Genomic DNA, 16,821 nt, shown 5'->3' on the forward strand with positions numbered 1-16,821 from the left:
ACTGGCGGCTATTTTTGACAACTACTGCGGAGTACGTGATTACAAATTTGAATGTCTTCCCATTATTTCCATTTTCACACGCACCTCCCCCGAACCAGTTGTCCCACACTCCCCATTACATTGCATAATTTTTTTTTTTTTTTTTTTTTTAAGGATATTACATTGTATTTGAAAGCAAAATTTCAAGTTAACGGATACCTACGGGGCAGTTGAGTGGTAAAAAGTACTTACGAGATTAATCACCGTAATTTAAATAATAGATTCAATTTTCTGTAAAGTGAACTTTTCCAAATTAACCCCTTTAGCTCGAAGGTAAAAAACACTTAAAAAAAGAATTTCAAGTTAATGCATCTCGTAATTGTTCTTCCCTTAAAAAAAAAAAACGCAATAGTATAATATATAGAAAGAAAAAAATCAAAATCATTTTTGGTCTTTGGATTCAATTATGGGTTAGAAAAACACATGTATATGAATCAATGTTAGAGTCAATATTAACTTATTTTATCAAACACGTGGTCTAACTGATAAAGAGAGGAAAAAAATAAAACGACGAAAATTCATGTATTTTATTAATATTTTTCATTAGAAGACTTATGTTTATTTTTATGATTGAGAAAATTAGAACAAGAACCTTACATTATTTTTATTAGTTAAAAAAATCGATTAGACTATAACTTATTGATATATTAATAATTTTTTTAAAAGAAATATGTAGATATTAATTTTCATATTTTAATATTGAACGTTGAACTATTATATCAAAACTCATCATAAATAACATATTAGTGCATAGTCTAGTGATATTAATAGATGCGCGAGACTGAGAATAGATCTACGTTAGAATTTTTTTTTAATATTTAAAAAAAAAACTTCATAACAAATAAATAAAAAAAAGGAACAAAGCAATCCTACATTTAATTAGGATTAGCCTATATTTAAGCCTACTACATCTCCTCTACCAGTAGCATGAATTTTACCTAATTTTTCGGGATTAACATTTTCATATTTTACAATATGATGAGCAGTTTCCTACCCATTTCCGAACTCCCAAAATAGAAACTCGCTTCACATAACACGCGCCGCCGTAGAGAGTGGGTAAACCGCATCTCAAATTTACTTGAAAAACTACAACAAGAAGAGCTCTCTCGCTCCCACACCATTTTTGCTTAGTTCATAGTTAAGTTCCTAATACTTGTTACAGAGAAGGAAAGTAATAATAGAGAGAGAAACGGTGGAGGCTTTCCTCTTTTTCTCCGTCTGTCCGTATCTTTTCTTTCACATTTTTCTAGCTTTTCTTTTTTCTTCTGCTACTTCTTTTTTCCAGGTCTTTCCGCAGGTTAGTGCTTTTATTACTTAATTATGATGCAATATTAGCTGACGTCCCGCTCTCTCTTTCTGTTTATTTGATAAAAATTCATTGAATCTTAGCTCCTAAGCTTCTCTACTTCTACTTTTGAAAAGTTCTTGAAGCACTTTGTCATTGCTACTGGTCAGCTAATTTTGCAGCCAATTCTGCTTCTACCATTAGCCGGCTTCTCTTTTAAGGCCCTTGCTTTTCTCTGTAAGTCCTTTTTTGTTTCTTTTTTAATGTTTTGGACTTTTTTTTAATGAACTTGTATTTTTTTTTTTTTTTTTTGGTGTAGAGTGTTTTGAATTATTTAGGTGGTGATAAGATCACTGACAGTGTGCTGACTGTATGCTCATGGCGATTTCTCCTTTTTTTTTTTTTTTTTTGTGGTTTGATTTTTCAGATTGGAAAGTGAGTTTATTATTGATGTTGTGGTGGAAGAGACAATTGAGATAAAGATCAATGGGAATGAAGAGATCTGGTGACGAGTACTTGAATTTGGAGATCTATGCGAAGGTCTTTGTCGGGTTTGTTTTGATCTGCGCAGCAACAATTTCGCTTGGAGATACTAATCCCGCTGATGGTAATTGAGTCTCTCAGTATTTCTCGTCCTGCTGCTTTTTATTATTATTATTATTATTATTATTATTATTATTATTTCTTTCCTTTAGCGTTTGGAAAATGTAGGATTTGTGAGGAGATTAAATTTTCTTAAGTCAAGTCTTAAATGGCATCGTTAACGGACAGAGGTGCAAAACAGTTAAAATAGTGCCAAAAAAAGAAGGATAAAATTAATTGTATAATTTTGAGCTGGAAATGTAGCATCTAAGTACGTTTCTGCAGTAATTAATATGTAGATAGAGAAATTGTCTCTCTGATATGCATTAGTGTTTCTAGTTGATTTTGTTATTGTTACTTGGAGCTTTGAATCTTATCTCCTGCATTGTTTTGATTGAATTAGTTGCTGCAATTAATAGCTTATACGCTTCACTGGGATCTCCTTTACTGCCCGGGTGGGTTGCTTCTGGGGGAGACCCATGTGGTGAAGGTTGGCAAGGTGTTGGCTGTCAGGCTTCAGATATAATGTCCATGTATGGGACTGTTCTTTTCACTCTTTTATATTAGTTAACTTTCTTGACTTATATAATATAAACACCTGTTTTGATTTTTGTTTTATTTAAACGTTGATTTTATAGAGTTCTTAATGGTGCTAATTTGGGAGGAGAGCTTGGCAATGACTTGAGCAAGTTCGCTTCTATCAGATCAATGTAAGTGGTACTCTGCCTTCCTGTTCTCTTTATCTTGTGTTTATAAGGTGGTGGCTATTTGAACAGCTTCCCATCCATCCCAGAAAAAAAAAAAAAAAAATCTTCATTTTATATCTGCTATTTAAGTCACTTACAGAGTTCTCATTTTTGACGGCATTGAACAATGGGGGAGCATCCTATGCATGATTGCATATCTTTGGCAGTAATCCTTCAATGGAGGCATTGTAGCATGACATAAAGGGGTTTACTTTAGATATAGGAAGTCGGAGTCAAAGGATGTTGCCGTTAACTAGGCATTGACACAAACCACCCAACGCTAAATTGATTGAGTAAATTTGCCAAGATAACTAGCATTGACCCAAACCACCTTACACTAGATGCACATGTTATAGTGCAACATTCCCTACACATATGTTTCCTGTTGTTAAATGAATGGTATAAATATAATGATCTCCTGAGTTTCGATCCTTAACCTTGTGCCACCAACCAGCTGACCAAAGAACGCGGTTTTGTGTGTGCCTGCTAACCAGAAAGGAGGAATTACTAATCCTTTTCCTATATCTTTTTTTTAAAAAAAAAAGGAATTTATTGATATTCTTTCTTCTAAACTTATTGGTTATTATCATTAATATTTGTGCTGTTTTTATGTTCTAGAGACTTGAGCAACAACCGTATTGGGGGTAGTATTCCGTCCAATCTGCCAGTTACAATACAAAACCTGTATGTACCCTTGACATGAAATAAAATTGTCATTATTATCTATCTAAGCATCTTTTGAGATTTAGTTCCTGTGACTGTTCTCTGCACTTTCTTAGCAATAGTTTTGATAGTCTTTTCCTTTTGACAGTTTTCTTTCAGCAAATAATTTCACTGGAAGCATTCCGGATTCACTGTCCTCTTTGACTTTGTTGACAGCCATGTAAATTTAGTCGCTTACTGTTACTTGTTCTGATGCCTGGTGGTTCTTGTTCCCAGTTTTTATATATTTCATGTTCATACCTTTGCATTTTATGCTTTGCAGGTCTTTGAACAACAATTTCTTAAGTGGAGAGATACCAGATTCCTTTCAGTCCCTGACCGGGTTGATCAATCTGTAGGTTCTTGTATTAAACTTATCATGCTATTCATCTCCAGGTTCACTTTTTAAGAGAGTTATCGATAACCAAACCGTTGATGTGTCTGCAGAGACTTATCCAGTAACAATTTGAGCGGGCAACTGCCTCCTTCTTTTAAAAGTTTGATTCGTCTTACAACTTTGTAAGTTTTCATCTTAAGCCATTCCATTTACACTCATTTTATCCCTGTGACGAGAGCTAACAACTCAGTTGGCAGACGTTTGCAGCAAAATCAACTGTCTGGGACCCTTGATGTTCTGCAAGATCTTCCCCTGAAAGATTTGTACTATTTCCAAACATCTCCCTTTTAATTTAAACTTCAGCTATCAATTTATACAGTTCTTTTTTTCTATTTGGGGAATTCCATTGTCAACTTTTTGGAATTTTGAAGGATAATTCTTTGCCCTTATGTTAAACAGGAATATAGAGAATAACCAGTTCAACGGACCCATACCTGATAAGATGCTGGCCATCCCAAATTTCAGGTGAGACTCACAAAATATTCCTTTACATTCATGTGGGGTTACCATCAGATATATCTCTCATGTAAGAAAAATTAAGAATAATTCTTGTTCCCCAACTAAGAAGATTGTTGGTATTAGATACTTCTTTATAATTATCATACGGACACTTTCTGATGCATAAATCAGCGTCTAAAATTAGTTGATGATGCTGACAATGGAATATTTGTATATTACACAACTGGGACTGGACCATGAGCATCCATAATTAGTGTCCCTTGAAACAAGCAGGGCTTGCAACTCATATCAGGTTGATATGAAGAAAGACTTCAGATTATTTTTTCTTAGCGGGAATTTTGTAGGGAGATAATATTCGCAGGTCAATCTATGATGGTATAGTGAAATTTTTACTGAAGGGTGCATCTGAGTCATGAAGATAGTGATTATGTTGCAAGCATGTACTTGTGAGAAGCCTTACATGATGTGCTGGTTAGAAGCTTTATCATGCTTCCTTTTTATAGTTTATCACAATGCGTACAACCAAATTATTTGATGGAAAATCATTTTATATAGTTCTCTGTTTTGAATAGCACTTGGATTTATGATATATCAAGTTCAAGACTTGACATGCCTATAATGTGGATAGTCATGATTGAAGCATTTGCATTTGGTTGCAATCCATTGTACTTGACATCCAAGTTGTTACAGTAAACAGGAAGCACATATCTATGTAATTTTACAAAATTTGACACATTGGTCATATTATACTCATTCGGTTGCTAATCCTGTTAGTACTTTTGCAGAAAAGATGGTAACCCATTCAATGCTACCAATGCACCACTACCTGCGCCAACATCTCCATTGACACCGCCACCAGTTTCAGTGCTTCCTGGCTCGCCATCTACACCTTCATCTGGTGGCTCGCCCTCTACAACTTCATCTGGGAAAACACCTGGCAAACAGGTTGACGGGCCGACTTCATCTCAGGAATCAAGTTCTGGAGGAAAAAAATTTCTAACTAGTAAAAGAGTAGTTTGGATATCAATTGCTGGTGTATTGTTGTTTGTAATTTTGGCATTAGGCCTAGTGCTTTTCATGCCAAGGTGTAGCAGAAGAAGGAAGGAGGCTGGCAGAATTTTCAAGCAGCATCAGGTTGGTGTATGGAAAGGCAACAGAGAGAATCCAAGGGACAACCGCTCCTTGGTCCCGTCAACTAATGAAACAGAAAACGGTATACAACTTTTCAATTTAAATAATCTGTCTGTTCTATAAGGTGTAAATTATTTTGATAAATGACATGGAAAATTTTGCTAACAGTTCCAAAGGAGGCTATGGTACAGCCAAAGGAGGATCATCCAAAGCCAACCATTGTGCATGAGAGAGTTGTGCCTCGACTACCAAAGCGGGATGATTATGCGATAGATATAAGCAGAACTATAAGCAGAGAAGATTCATTTTTCATGGACCCTCCTCCCCCCCCTCCACCACCACCACCGCCACCACCTCCTCCTCCTCCTCCTCCTCCTCCTCCTCCTCCTCCACCACCTCCTCCACCACCACCACCACCTCCTCCTCAACCGCCTTTGGGAGAGGTTACTGTTACTCCGATTCTGCCTGTAGAAGTAAATGCAGTGAAGCCTCCCACTAAAGCTCAGAACCCTCTCATTTCTGCCAGGTCTTTCACCATTGCATCCCTTCAGCAATACACAAACAGCTTTTCTCAAGAAAATCTTATAGGAGGAGGCATGCTGGGCAATGTTTATAGGGCAGAACTTCCTGATGGGAAGGTATGTTTATTGATTATGATTGATGCGATGCATTTTGAGACCTCTCTGGGGATGGATGAGCCTGAATCTTCTAATTGGACTGTTTTTTTTATTATTTTAAGTACTTTGCTGCTTTCATCAATTTTCTTGGATGCTTCTTTTTCCAAGAGCACTAAATATTGAATTTAATTTAGTTATATACTGTCACTGCCTCATTTAAATGAAATGTAAGAGGAACTTGTCCTAAAGGAGTTTTAGATTAGATGCCTTGAGTACATGCATTAACAAATCTTCTCTTCTCTCTCTCTCTCTCTCTCTCTCTCTTTCTCTCTCTCTGTCCCCTTTGATATCATCTGTGTGGTTAAGAAATTTTTATTGTGCATTATAAAATGGCTTCAATTTTCTATGTTGACTTTTTTTTTTTTTTTTTTTCCTTTTTTTTCTGGGGTGCTGTTTTAGCTTCTCGCAGTCAAGAAACTGGACAAGAGGGCTTCAACCCAAAAGGATGATGAGTTTATTGAACTGGTAAACAATGTTGATCGGATCCGACATGCTAATGTTGTTGAGCTTATGGGTTACTGCGCAGAGCATGGTCAAAGGCTTCTAATCTATGAGTATTGCAGTAACGGTACACTGCAAGATTTGCTACATTCAGATGATGAGTTGAAGAGAAATCTATCATGGAACACCCGTATCCGGATGGCACTTGGAGCTGCCAGAGCCTTAGAGTAAGTCAAGTAGCCATATAAAAGCCATCATATACCTCACTCTTGCTGACTTCCCAATCGTATTTTGCTGGCTAGGTAGATATACAACCCTTAGTTTGCGTAAGAAAATCTTATTTTTCCCAACTCCAGGATAGCACCACCAACCTGGCTGTCAATAGTTTAATCAACCATAAGATGTAATGTAGCCAATTGGAAAATAATACTAGGTCATTTTTGCATTGTTTACATACTTATGGGTGAAACTAAAACTGGTATTTTCTTATGCACTTGGATTAGCTACAAAGCCTTTTCTGTGTCTAGTGTCCAAACTAGTGATACAAAAGTGATATTCTGAAGTCAATTTAACTTATAACTCATTTTCAATTGGGAAAAACGTACCTTATCCATTTCTACAACTAAATCTCCCTATTGACTCAAATGCACAGAGTTTCATGAAGACTTGTTGTTTGTTTGTGGATACAGTTGCTTATATGCCAATCACCAGAAATACTAATGAAGTTATTACTTGTCAGACCGAACATTGATCTATAAAACAATTTATAAATTTTATTTTAGGAGTGAGTTTTGGTCAGTGGTATGCTTCTTGTCAGACACGCTTATTATTGTCTTGATGTGCGTGAAGGTATTTGCATGAGATTTGTCGGCCACCTGTTGTACACAGAAATTTCAAGTCTGCCAACATTCTCCTTGATGATGATCTTTCTGTCCATGTATCAGATTGTGGTTTGGCTCCACTAATATCATCAGGTGCTGTTAGTCAGGTAAGTTATGATTCTAATGTCTTGTAGTTCTTTGTATATCTGATGCTGGCAAAGGTTTAAGATATCAACTCTGTTGCTTGATGGAAATCCTTTCAATTCTCAGAAGTGCTAATGGAAAGGATAATTAAAAGAGAATTTTTGCCCTAATGGTGTATGAACTGATAAAAATGTGTAAATGATTGGTTGATGTAACTCAATGAATATTCAGGAGAAGCAATATGTCTGAAAGAAAATTTTGCTTTGGGTCCTTAAGAGTGGTAGGACGAAAACCATTCTCCCCACATAGTTTTCTACTTGTGGGCTCATTCATTCTGATAGGCTTGTTGACAATATCTTATATCTTTTTGGTCATATTGGAAGTATGGCCTTTGACATCTTTTCCTCTAGAATTAGTAATTTTCTCTTCTGCTCCAGTGTAAGTACTGAAATATAGGGGTTGCTTGTACTTGGTGAGGAAAACGAATTTACTGTACTTGGCTAAGCTGCCCATGTTAAGAGACAATAAAATGTTTCATTTGTAGATTGCAACACAAGAATACAGCCTTTTTTTTTTTTTTTTTTTTTGTCGCCCTATCTCGGGATGTTGCTGCCTTTGTTCCTTAAATGGTTGGGCACACCTGCTTAATGCTCCATTGCAATAAGAAGGTAGTTCTATGTTCCCAAGACAATGATAAGCAGTCTCTCAGCTCTTATTCCATTGGCATGGTTGGAGCTCTTTAGATTGTCATGTTTTGTACAGCCTTGATTAATGAATTTGTTTCAATATGTGGCAGAGTGCTTTGGGTGGGATACGTGGGACATGCAATGATGTATGAAACTTCTGCTGTCATTTTCTTACAAGCTAATTGTGAAGTTTTTTACTTATTTTCAGTTGTCAGGGCATCTGCTAACGGCTTATGGCTATGGGGCTCCAGAATTTGAGAATGGAATTTATACTGCCCAGAGTGACGTTTACAGCTTTGGAGTAGTTATGTTAGAGCTCTTAACAGGTCGAAAGTCCCATGACAGGTAAAAGCATGAAGCATGTTATGTTTGTTACTTTATATATTCTTATGTTTCTATTAAGCAACACATATTTCTGTCAAATTATTGTAGGACACGAAATCGAGGAGAGCAATTTTTGGTGAGATGGGCAGTGCCCCAGCTTCATGACATTGATGCATTGTCCAGGATGGTTGATCCTTCTCTCCATGGACAATATCCAGCCAAATCATTATCACACTTTGCCGATATTATTTCTCGGTGTCTTCAGGTGAGAATCTCATTCTCTCCTTTTCTTTTTTGTTTTTTCTTTTTATCCACTTTTCCATCCATGCCAGTATTTTATTGTGAATATGCTAATATTGCAATCAGCAGAAAAACAGCAAGCAACTGAAATTGGGGGCAATTATCTGTGCAACTATTTGTATTTTTTGCTGGAATTCCAGCTTTAAGGGCTATATTGTACATTAGTTAGTAGATAGCATAAAAACAAAATAATTTATGGTTCTTAATCAGCCGAACATCAAAGTGTGATCTAACTTCTCAGAGATGGCTATAATAGAGGAAAGCATGAAATGTAATTGTTTCTTCATTCATCATGATACTTGGAAAAGGTGTGTTCTTCCCAAGAAGGGTGGTTCTACATGACATTTCACGTCCTATTTTCTGGGTTTAAAAGTAGTATAAGATGAATAAAGGTAGAGTATAGAGATACTTATGCACATGCAAATGCAGGTTGAGAAAACTGCTACGAAACATTGAAATCCACTTAAATTTCCTTTAGATAAAATTTCTTTGCTCATCGTGCCATCATTTTTTATACTTATAACTCCATGTTTTTTGTTTGCCTTGGTAAATTACTTGTTATTGTAGAACTTTGTTATCCATATAGAAATTCTTCCCTAACCTCAAATTATGTGTTGCAGACTGAGCCAGAGTTCAGGCCTCTCATGTCTGAGGTTGTTCAGGATCTGACAGACATGATAAGGAGAGAGCGTCCCAGCAACGAATCAATTGGGGACTGACATAAATTATGAACATAGGGCTCGTAATCTAAGTTTGTGAATGCAAAGGTGCGGATATTGATATACGCCACAACTCAACACAAAATGATGCCTTTGCCCCTACTGTAAACAAAGACCTCATACTAACACATTCAATTGCTCAAATCCTTCAAGGAAATCAGCTACTATCATATGCTGACAAGCAAAATGGGCTACCAAAATGATGTGCTGAGGACTCCAATCCGAACAATTCGATACTTGTGGTCAATTTATTTGGTGATTCTATCGTTGATTAAATTATGCAAAGTCTTTGTAACTGCACAAAATTAACTAACCCGATTGTTTTGCATTGTTATTTGTTGCTAATTCTTGATAATGAAATTTTGTCTGTAATTTACTGTATACATTAGTGACACTTCTGTTAATCTGTTTGACAAGGACATGCGGAGTAAGGCGAAATTGAAAATTTTGAAAAGAGGGGAGGGAGGGAGGGAGGGAGGGAGGCTTCTCTTTGACTTTGGGTTGATAATAATAATGCTGTGTGCATGCATATTTTACTCGCTGAGACAACCAAATACAGCTAAAATGAGTTGGAAAAATCTGAAGAGGAAGGCCTGAAACTGAAACACGCATTCTCAAGTTTTTTTTTTTTTTTTAACAATAATAATGTAAGTTGACGTGCGACTTATTTATTTTTTTATTATTATGACATTAAAATGCAATCTTACGTGTATTTGCTACTGCTTTCTCCTGCCTTTTGGCTTAAGGAATGAGAAAAAGCCTTCAATAAAGGGGATTAATTATATTATATAAAAAAAACAATTTAAACATCATTTGATTTTTCCTCATTCTGGAATGCTTGAAGAATTTTCATCAACCTCAAATTTTTTTTTTTTTTTTGGTAAAATAAGAAACAACATAAAAAAATAGCTAACAATATCCTGAAAGTGACTAAAGAAGTCAGTTTCTGAACTACTAGTAATATGGTGTTTGAACTTAACTTTTTTTTATGAAAAAACTACACAAATAATTAAATACTACTAAAAATAATTAATTTTATCGAATATATTGTAAAAGTAAAATATATTTCATTTAAACGGAAACGCGTGTTATCCAGTATAATAAAATTTCCTGAGAAAATAAGTAGGATTGATATTATTTTTAAATGCTAATAAAATATTTTTTAATCGCATAAAATGAAAAATTTTAAAAGATAAGGTGGGATTATTTTTTTTTTTATTATTATTTTTATGTTTCTACTTATGAAAGAATGTAAGCTGTAAAATTGGTCACCATCCACTAAATTCTGAGTCTGTTACACTGCAGCAATATATAAACTAACCTTTTTTATCTCTCCCTCCCCTTTTCTATCTCTCACTCACCCGCGAATTTTTCTGTTGTTTCTTTTCTGAATTTTCCTGCGAAACAAACAACCCCAACCCGAAATCCTCATATTTCAAACCATTTTCTACGGTTACCTTCCTCATTTAACGTTTCATCTCCTTCATCCGATCCACCCCCATAGAATCTCCACCGATATCTGATACTTTATCTCTTTATTGGATTTTTTTTTTTTTTACTTTACCTTTTTCTTTTTTGGACTTGAAGTTAGATCTTCTTATTTGGTCTAATGAGTCGCTACGATTCTAACCCATTCGACGAAGAAGAGGTTAATCCTTTCGCGGTATGTTCCTTACATTATTATAAGACAATGTATATCTCGAATTGCCTGGTGGCTGTTTTGCTTAGTTTGATTTTAATTTTTTTGATTGAATTTGTTAGATCTGTTCATGAATGCTTGATTTACATCATAGTTTATCATTTGAGATCTTAAACGTGAGTTATAAATCTATTTTTGGATGGTTTCATTTTGTGTTATTACGAACCGGTATTGATTTAATGCTACTGCTCTTCTACGTAAATGCTCCATTTGGTTACTGATAAAAGGAATGGAAATGCGAAAGAAATTGAACAATTTGGATCTTATCTTCATCTTTTGAATTTTATCTGTTCCAGTGTTGTCTAATTCAGCAATTTCTGGTTTCATTTTTGTCTTTTCATTTTGTGATTAAATTTCATACATGCGTATGAACTAGTGCCGTACAAGCTCCTTATGACCATGGCTGTTAATCAAGGTAGAGTTAACTTATAGAACGCGTTCATGTGATGCATCTAGTTATTATGTTTTACAAGTTCATATTATCTACAATAGAGAATCTTTTACTGATTTATTTTAGTTTTTTTGTATTATTTTTTTAAATTTTGTTTGTTGGTTTTAGGATCAACCAGCAAAAGGAAAAGGGTCAGGGCAATCAAGTTATGGCGGAGGTGCCTTTTACATGCCAGTAAGCTTGCCTTTCCCTTCAATATCTTGTCTGCGTTTATTTTTGTTTGGTGGAAATCACTTTCCAAGATGCTGTTACTATGTTAGACCATCTAATAGTATAATGCACTTTATTTTTAGTACATTAGAAGTTTTTCATGTATGCTTGGGTTGCTTTTAGCTTGTATTTGGTTTTATTGGTTTGAAATTGGCCCCATCACAATAGTAAGAAACTCAAACAGTTGGATTAGTAATATATGCAATTTCACCCCTTTATTATTTTTTGACTCCTCATGTACCTTTGAAGTGAGTATTAGAAGTGAAATGGTGGTTGGATGCTTCCTGTTACAGTGAAGAAGAATAAAAGATTTGTCATGTGGATGCTTCTGTGTACAATCTGCATCTTGCCATACCCACTGCTTCTCCCTTATCTTATCTTTTCTTACTATTTGCCAATGGCGGTGCCCTACAAGTGTTATTTCTTACATCTTCTTAGAACAAATCTTTTGTCCTCTGCTTTTTTATTTTGCCCATCAGCCTCGTTCTTCTAGAGGAGCTGTTCATGAATCATGATTGTATCTATTGTGGCAGGTTTACTTGTTTTCTTTTATATGCACTATTGTCCAGTCTGTGTAGTTTTGGGTTTCTTGCTTTGGAGCTGCTGTTATTGGCTTATTTCTTTTGTTTTCTCTTGTTACATTCTTGCAACTTTCTAGAATAATGTTACTCCTGCAACTTTCTAGAATAATGTTCCTCCTGCAAATTCAAGACTTTCTCCCCTTCCTCCTGAACCCTATGACCGAGGTGCAACAATAGATATTCCCCTTGATGCCGCAAAGGTATTTAGAAGACCCTATATATTTAATCATGCAGTATATTTCTGCAAAACTCAATTTTCCTCTCTGAAAGTCTTTTTTTTTCCACTTCTGTTTATCTCCAGGATCTGAGAGCAAAGGAGAAGGAACTCCAAGCTAAAGAGGCTGAGTTGAAGAAGAGGGAACAGGTGATTGCTCATTAACAATTCTAAAATTGGATGATATATGCACGCACGCACTGCTTTCAGAAACAATTTTTATTTTAGTGGTGTTTGATATTAATGTTTGCAAGTCACTTTTCAATTTTGTGGTTGGTGTTAGAGATGTCTTTGCTGGTTTTGAAATACATATTAAGCGTAAATATTAGTGGGTAGCTGATAATTGGAATCTTGCTTTTGAAGGCAATATAATATGTGGGATATTCAGAAAAAATATTATATTTTCCAATTATTATTAGTGATCCTTATGATAATTGTTTTACTCTGTATGTCAAACTTCTGGAATTTACGAGCTTTGCAACCATATATGATGAACTTCACATATTCTTGCTGTATAGAAAATAAATTTTCCTTGGAGTTATTTGAAGTCTGCTATTTTGGTGTTCTTCAGGAACTAAAGCGGAGAGAAGATGCAATAGCACGGGGTAACCTATTATTTTATATATTTGATGAGACCAGTATATTATAGATAGTGACAATTTTACACCATAACATTATCTGTTTGGTTTTTGCAGCTGGAATTGTTATAGAAGAGAAGAATTGGCCACCTTTTTTCCCTATTATCCATCATGACATTGGAAATGAGATACCAGTTCACCTACAGAGGTTGCAATATGTTGCATTTACGACATTGTTGGGTGAGTTTTAATGCTATATCTAATGATTTTTTCTTTTTTTTTTTTTTTTTTTGGTTTAATATCTTTGGGATGCTACTTGCTTTGGGATTCACATTTTTTTCTCAGTTATTTTTCATTTTCTGTGATTGATATAGGTTGATGTTTTTAACAATTAGAACCTAGAATCAAAATGTGTGGTAGTTTAGCCTCATCTGTATAATAGGTTTTTGCAGATTAAATTGAGATCTTTTGTTCTTTTTTTTTTTTCTGTTGAAGACTTTGGATTATGTTATCATTCTGCTGCAAATTTTTTTTTTTGATAAGAAATATTTCTGTAAATTAGCCCAGCTGTATAATTACTCATTTGTGGGAAACTGCAGGCTTAGTTATATGTCTTCTGTGGAATATTATTGCGGTTACCACTGCCTGGATCAAAGGAGAAGGTTGGTTTTGCGTCCACTAAGCATATTTATTGCAACCTTGTCTTGAACCATTATGGTCTGAACTTCAGTTTTAGATCTAACAATCTGGTTTCACATTCTTTTGGTCTAAATGTGTTTTCTTCCTGTCAGGTCCAACAATTTGGTTTCTTGCTGTCATCTACTTCATCTCGGGGGTTCCTGGAGCCTATGTTATGTGGTATCGCCCTCTATATCGTGCAATGAGGTATTAATAATCAGTCATTTTCTGACTTGACTTCATTTTCGTTTACCAATGACATTTCTGGTCTATTAAATGCCCATGGGAATTTCACCTATGAATGTTATTTGTATGAAATGGATTTTGACCGTTCAGATTCTTGTGTTCTATGAAACCTCATTCTGGAATTTATATCAAATGATCATTTTGACATGCTTGCTTTACATTTCTTTGGTCTATAAGTTCACAGACAACTTTGTAGATAATGCAAGTACTTGATTTTCATATTTATTTGTGTTTGATTCTAGACGTGCTTACTCTCAATTGTATTTCTGAAATGTAGAATCTTTTTTGATGCTGCATGATCTGATACATCATGCTGTAAAAGAAGAAAGCATAAATCTATATTTAGTGAAAATGGAGGAAGAATGTGAAATACTCTAGGAAGGGGTGAAAGTGGAAGGCATAAGCAATTCCTTTTTGTGCATGGAGAAGTCTCATTTAATTGTATCTGAGGTTGTGATACAGATTAGATAATTGATGGAGGGGTTTGCTATTGATGAATTCAATTGATATTCTAATTCACTAGCTGGCAAATTTGCATATTTCTGATGGTTAAAGTGGAAGGCACAAGCAATTCCTTTTTGTGCATGAAGAAGTCTTGTTTTATTGTATCTGAGATTGTGATACAGATTAGATAATTCATGGAAGAGTGTGCTATTGATGAATTCAATTGATATTCTGATTCACTAGCTAACAATCCTGCACATTTCTGTTGCCATATCCCACCGACATACGGATGCCAGAGTTTATTAATGACTGTTGATATTAATTGTCTTTTTCAGATGATAGCTTGGTATGCATTTTGTTCTATGATCATTTATTTGTGATGCCTGAATAGATTCAGTAAACTTGGTTCTATTTTTTATAGTAAACACCATTGAACCACTAGGATATTTCTTTTGAATGAAAATTTGGAAGTAGGCTAACAATAAATTTAGAGGTAGCTTTTGAAGTACTTTAACTTTGATCATTAATTCATAAAATAATATAATGGTTTTAGTTATCAATCTGTCTTTTATGCATTTTTTAATCTACTGGGTTTCTCTAACAAAATGTTATGCCTACTTTTTATGCAGGACTGATAGTGCTCTGAAATTTGGGTGGTTTTTCTTGTGTTACATGGTAAGCTTGTTGATGTTCTTATTATGCATCTTTCTTTTTGTTCCCTTGAAAGTTTTCTTCAAATCCCTCGTTTCCCCCTTCGTGCTTTCTCTTGCAGGTCCATATTGGCTTTTGTATTTTTGCTGCTGTTGCTCCTCCAATTATTTTCAAGGGGAAATCTCTTGCGTAAGTTTTCGTTTAGACTGTATTGTGTAAGGTTTTGTTCGCTAAATAACAGCATTTTTTGCTTTTGGGTAAGGGAATGGCTAGTTTTAGATATCATTTTTCATTTGATTGTCTTTTCCTGATTGTACTGAAGATTTTAATTGTTATGGTTATAGTAAATGTAACTACGTTCTCTCCATCCCTGTTTACATGGAAGAAAAAAAAAAGAAAATATTGAATAATGTTACACATATTCTCTTGCAAAGCAGTCTTATTATGTTGCCTTTAATGTAGGTATTGATAATTTCTTTACTGTTCTAATGTTTTGGTGCGATCTTGTGTGCAGAGGTATTTTGCCTGCAATAGATCTTCTTGGCAGTCACGCTTTAGTTGGGGTAAGTCTTTAGCTTTTAGAATTCTATGTTAGGTATGTATTGATAGTCTTCTAATATTATCTTTGTCCACACTTTTGTAATACCTATTGGAACTATGATCTTCAACAAGTTTTGTAGAAACGTCTTAGGCGACCTGGAGTTGATAGTTGTCATGGATTGATGAATTATTTATTTCGAATGCCCAACCTGGTTTAATGCAAGCAACTCTGAAATTTTACATGCAGATATTCTACTTCATTGGATTTGGACTTTTCTGTGTTGAATCCCTACTCAGTATCTGGGTTATTCAGGTTCAGTAATTTCTGCGACTTTGCACTATACTTTAACTGATATACTTTGTCGACTGCGGTTGTGTGTAAATTACTTTGTTCTGTTGCTTCAATTTTGCAGCAAGTTTATATGTATTTCCGGGGCAGTGGAAAAGCTGCAGAGATTAAGCGGGAAGCTGCAACGAGGACTATGATGGCTGCACTATGACATCCACACCTGAAGAACTGAGATATTATTTGCGCACGGAATTAAAAGATACTCAGAAGTCGATTCACTTTTTTTTTCTACACCTTGCTTTAGGATTAAAACTTGCTGATGTTCATATTCTGGAGTTAAGAATCTTTGATAAATTAGAAAAAGTTGATTAGATTCATTTTAGAGGTTTTGTAGTGAGCGAGGCTGTGAGTAAACTTCCAGGTTCCCTTTTGACATGTTTCCGAATATACGATTTTATGTTTATTCTTTTACGTCTTTCTCAGCAGCGGCAGTTACTATATGCATAGAATGCCAGAAATGTACCATTAACTAAATTACAAATTCATAATTTACTTATATTCCATGGAATTTCATTAAGCTAAAAAATCGTTAAACTAAAATATTTATTTCATACATATACATATATATATATAATGAGATCGTCACTAATTTCATAAATTTTAAATTTTATATTAGACAAATAAACTTACACCTTTTTTTTTTGAGAATTAGAGAAAAAGATTTGAACTTAACAAGGGTGTATTGGATTAGAATTGTGTTAGATTTTAAAAGAATTATTAAGTTTGA

The 16,821-nt window shown here is 34.7% G+C and overlaps 2 protein-coding genes across 4 annotated transcripts; both read left to right on the forward strand.

Moving 5' to 3' along the window:
* Positions 1-1,151: 1,151 nt before the first annotated feature.
* On the forward strand, positions 1,152-9,834 carry LOC105646982 (protein STRUBBELIG-RECEPTOR FAMILY 3). 3 transcript variants are annotated; one of them, XM_089719178.1, is made up of 18 exons: positions 1,152-1,336; positions 1,462-1,561; positions 1,752-1,931; positions 2,310-2,439; positions 2,545-2,616; positions 3,271-3,336; positions 3,464-3,535; positions 3,638-3,709; positions 3,802-3,873; positions 3,949-4,014; positions 4,151-4,216; positions 4,996-5,423; positions 5,510-5,979; positions 6,418-6,686; positions 7,309-7,447; positions 8,319-8,455; positions 8,543-8,699; positions 9,355-9,834. In XM_089719178.1, exons 3-18 carry the CDS (start codon positions 1,811-1,813, stop codon positions 9,451-9,453), a joined length of 2,436 nt encoding a protein of 811 aa, XP_089575304.1. In that variant the 5' UTR covers positions 1,152-1,336; positions 1,462-1,561; positions 1,752-1,810; the 3' UTR covers positions 9,454-9,834. The 3 variants fall into 3 exon arrangements, with proteins under 3 accessions (XP_089575304.1, XP_089575303.1, XP_089575305.1); XM_089719177.1 differs by having other exon boundaries at positions 1,495-1,561; XM_089719179.1 differs by lacking the exons at positions 1,152-1,336; positions 1,462-1,561 and having other exon boundaries at positions 1,790-1,931; positions 2,326-2,439.
* A 961-nt stretch (positions 9,835-10,795) lies between these two features.
* SCAMP3 (Secretory carrier membrane protein (SCAMP) family protein) lies at positions 10,796-16,519 on the forward strand. The gene is made up of 13 exons (XM_012232950.4): positions 10,796-11,116; positions 11,712-11,777; positions 12,499-12,594; positions 12,696-12,758; positions 13,180-13,213; positions 13,304-13,426; positions 13,786-13,848; positions 13,978-14,071; positions 15,184-15,229; positions 15,327-15,394; positions 15,720-15,768; positions 15,993-16,058; positions 16,159-16,519. Exons 1-13 carry the CDS (start codon positions 11,063-11,065, stop codon positions 16,243-16,245), a joined length of 909 nt encoding a protein of 302 aa, XP_012088340.1. The 5' UTR covers positions 10,796-11,062; the 3' UTR covers positions 16,246-16,519.
* Positions 16,520-16,821: the final 302 nt, after the last annotated feature.

This window comes from Jatropha curcas, chromosome 3, assembly GCF_041381405.1.
Source record: "Jatropha curcas cultivar XTBG-Jc1 chromosome 3, XTBG_Jcur_1.0, whole genome shotgun sequence".
NCBI classification, from domain to species: Eukaryota; Viridiplantae; Streptophyta; class Magnoliopsida; order Malpighiales; family Euphorbiaceae; genus Jatropha; species Jatropha curcas.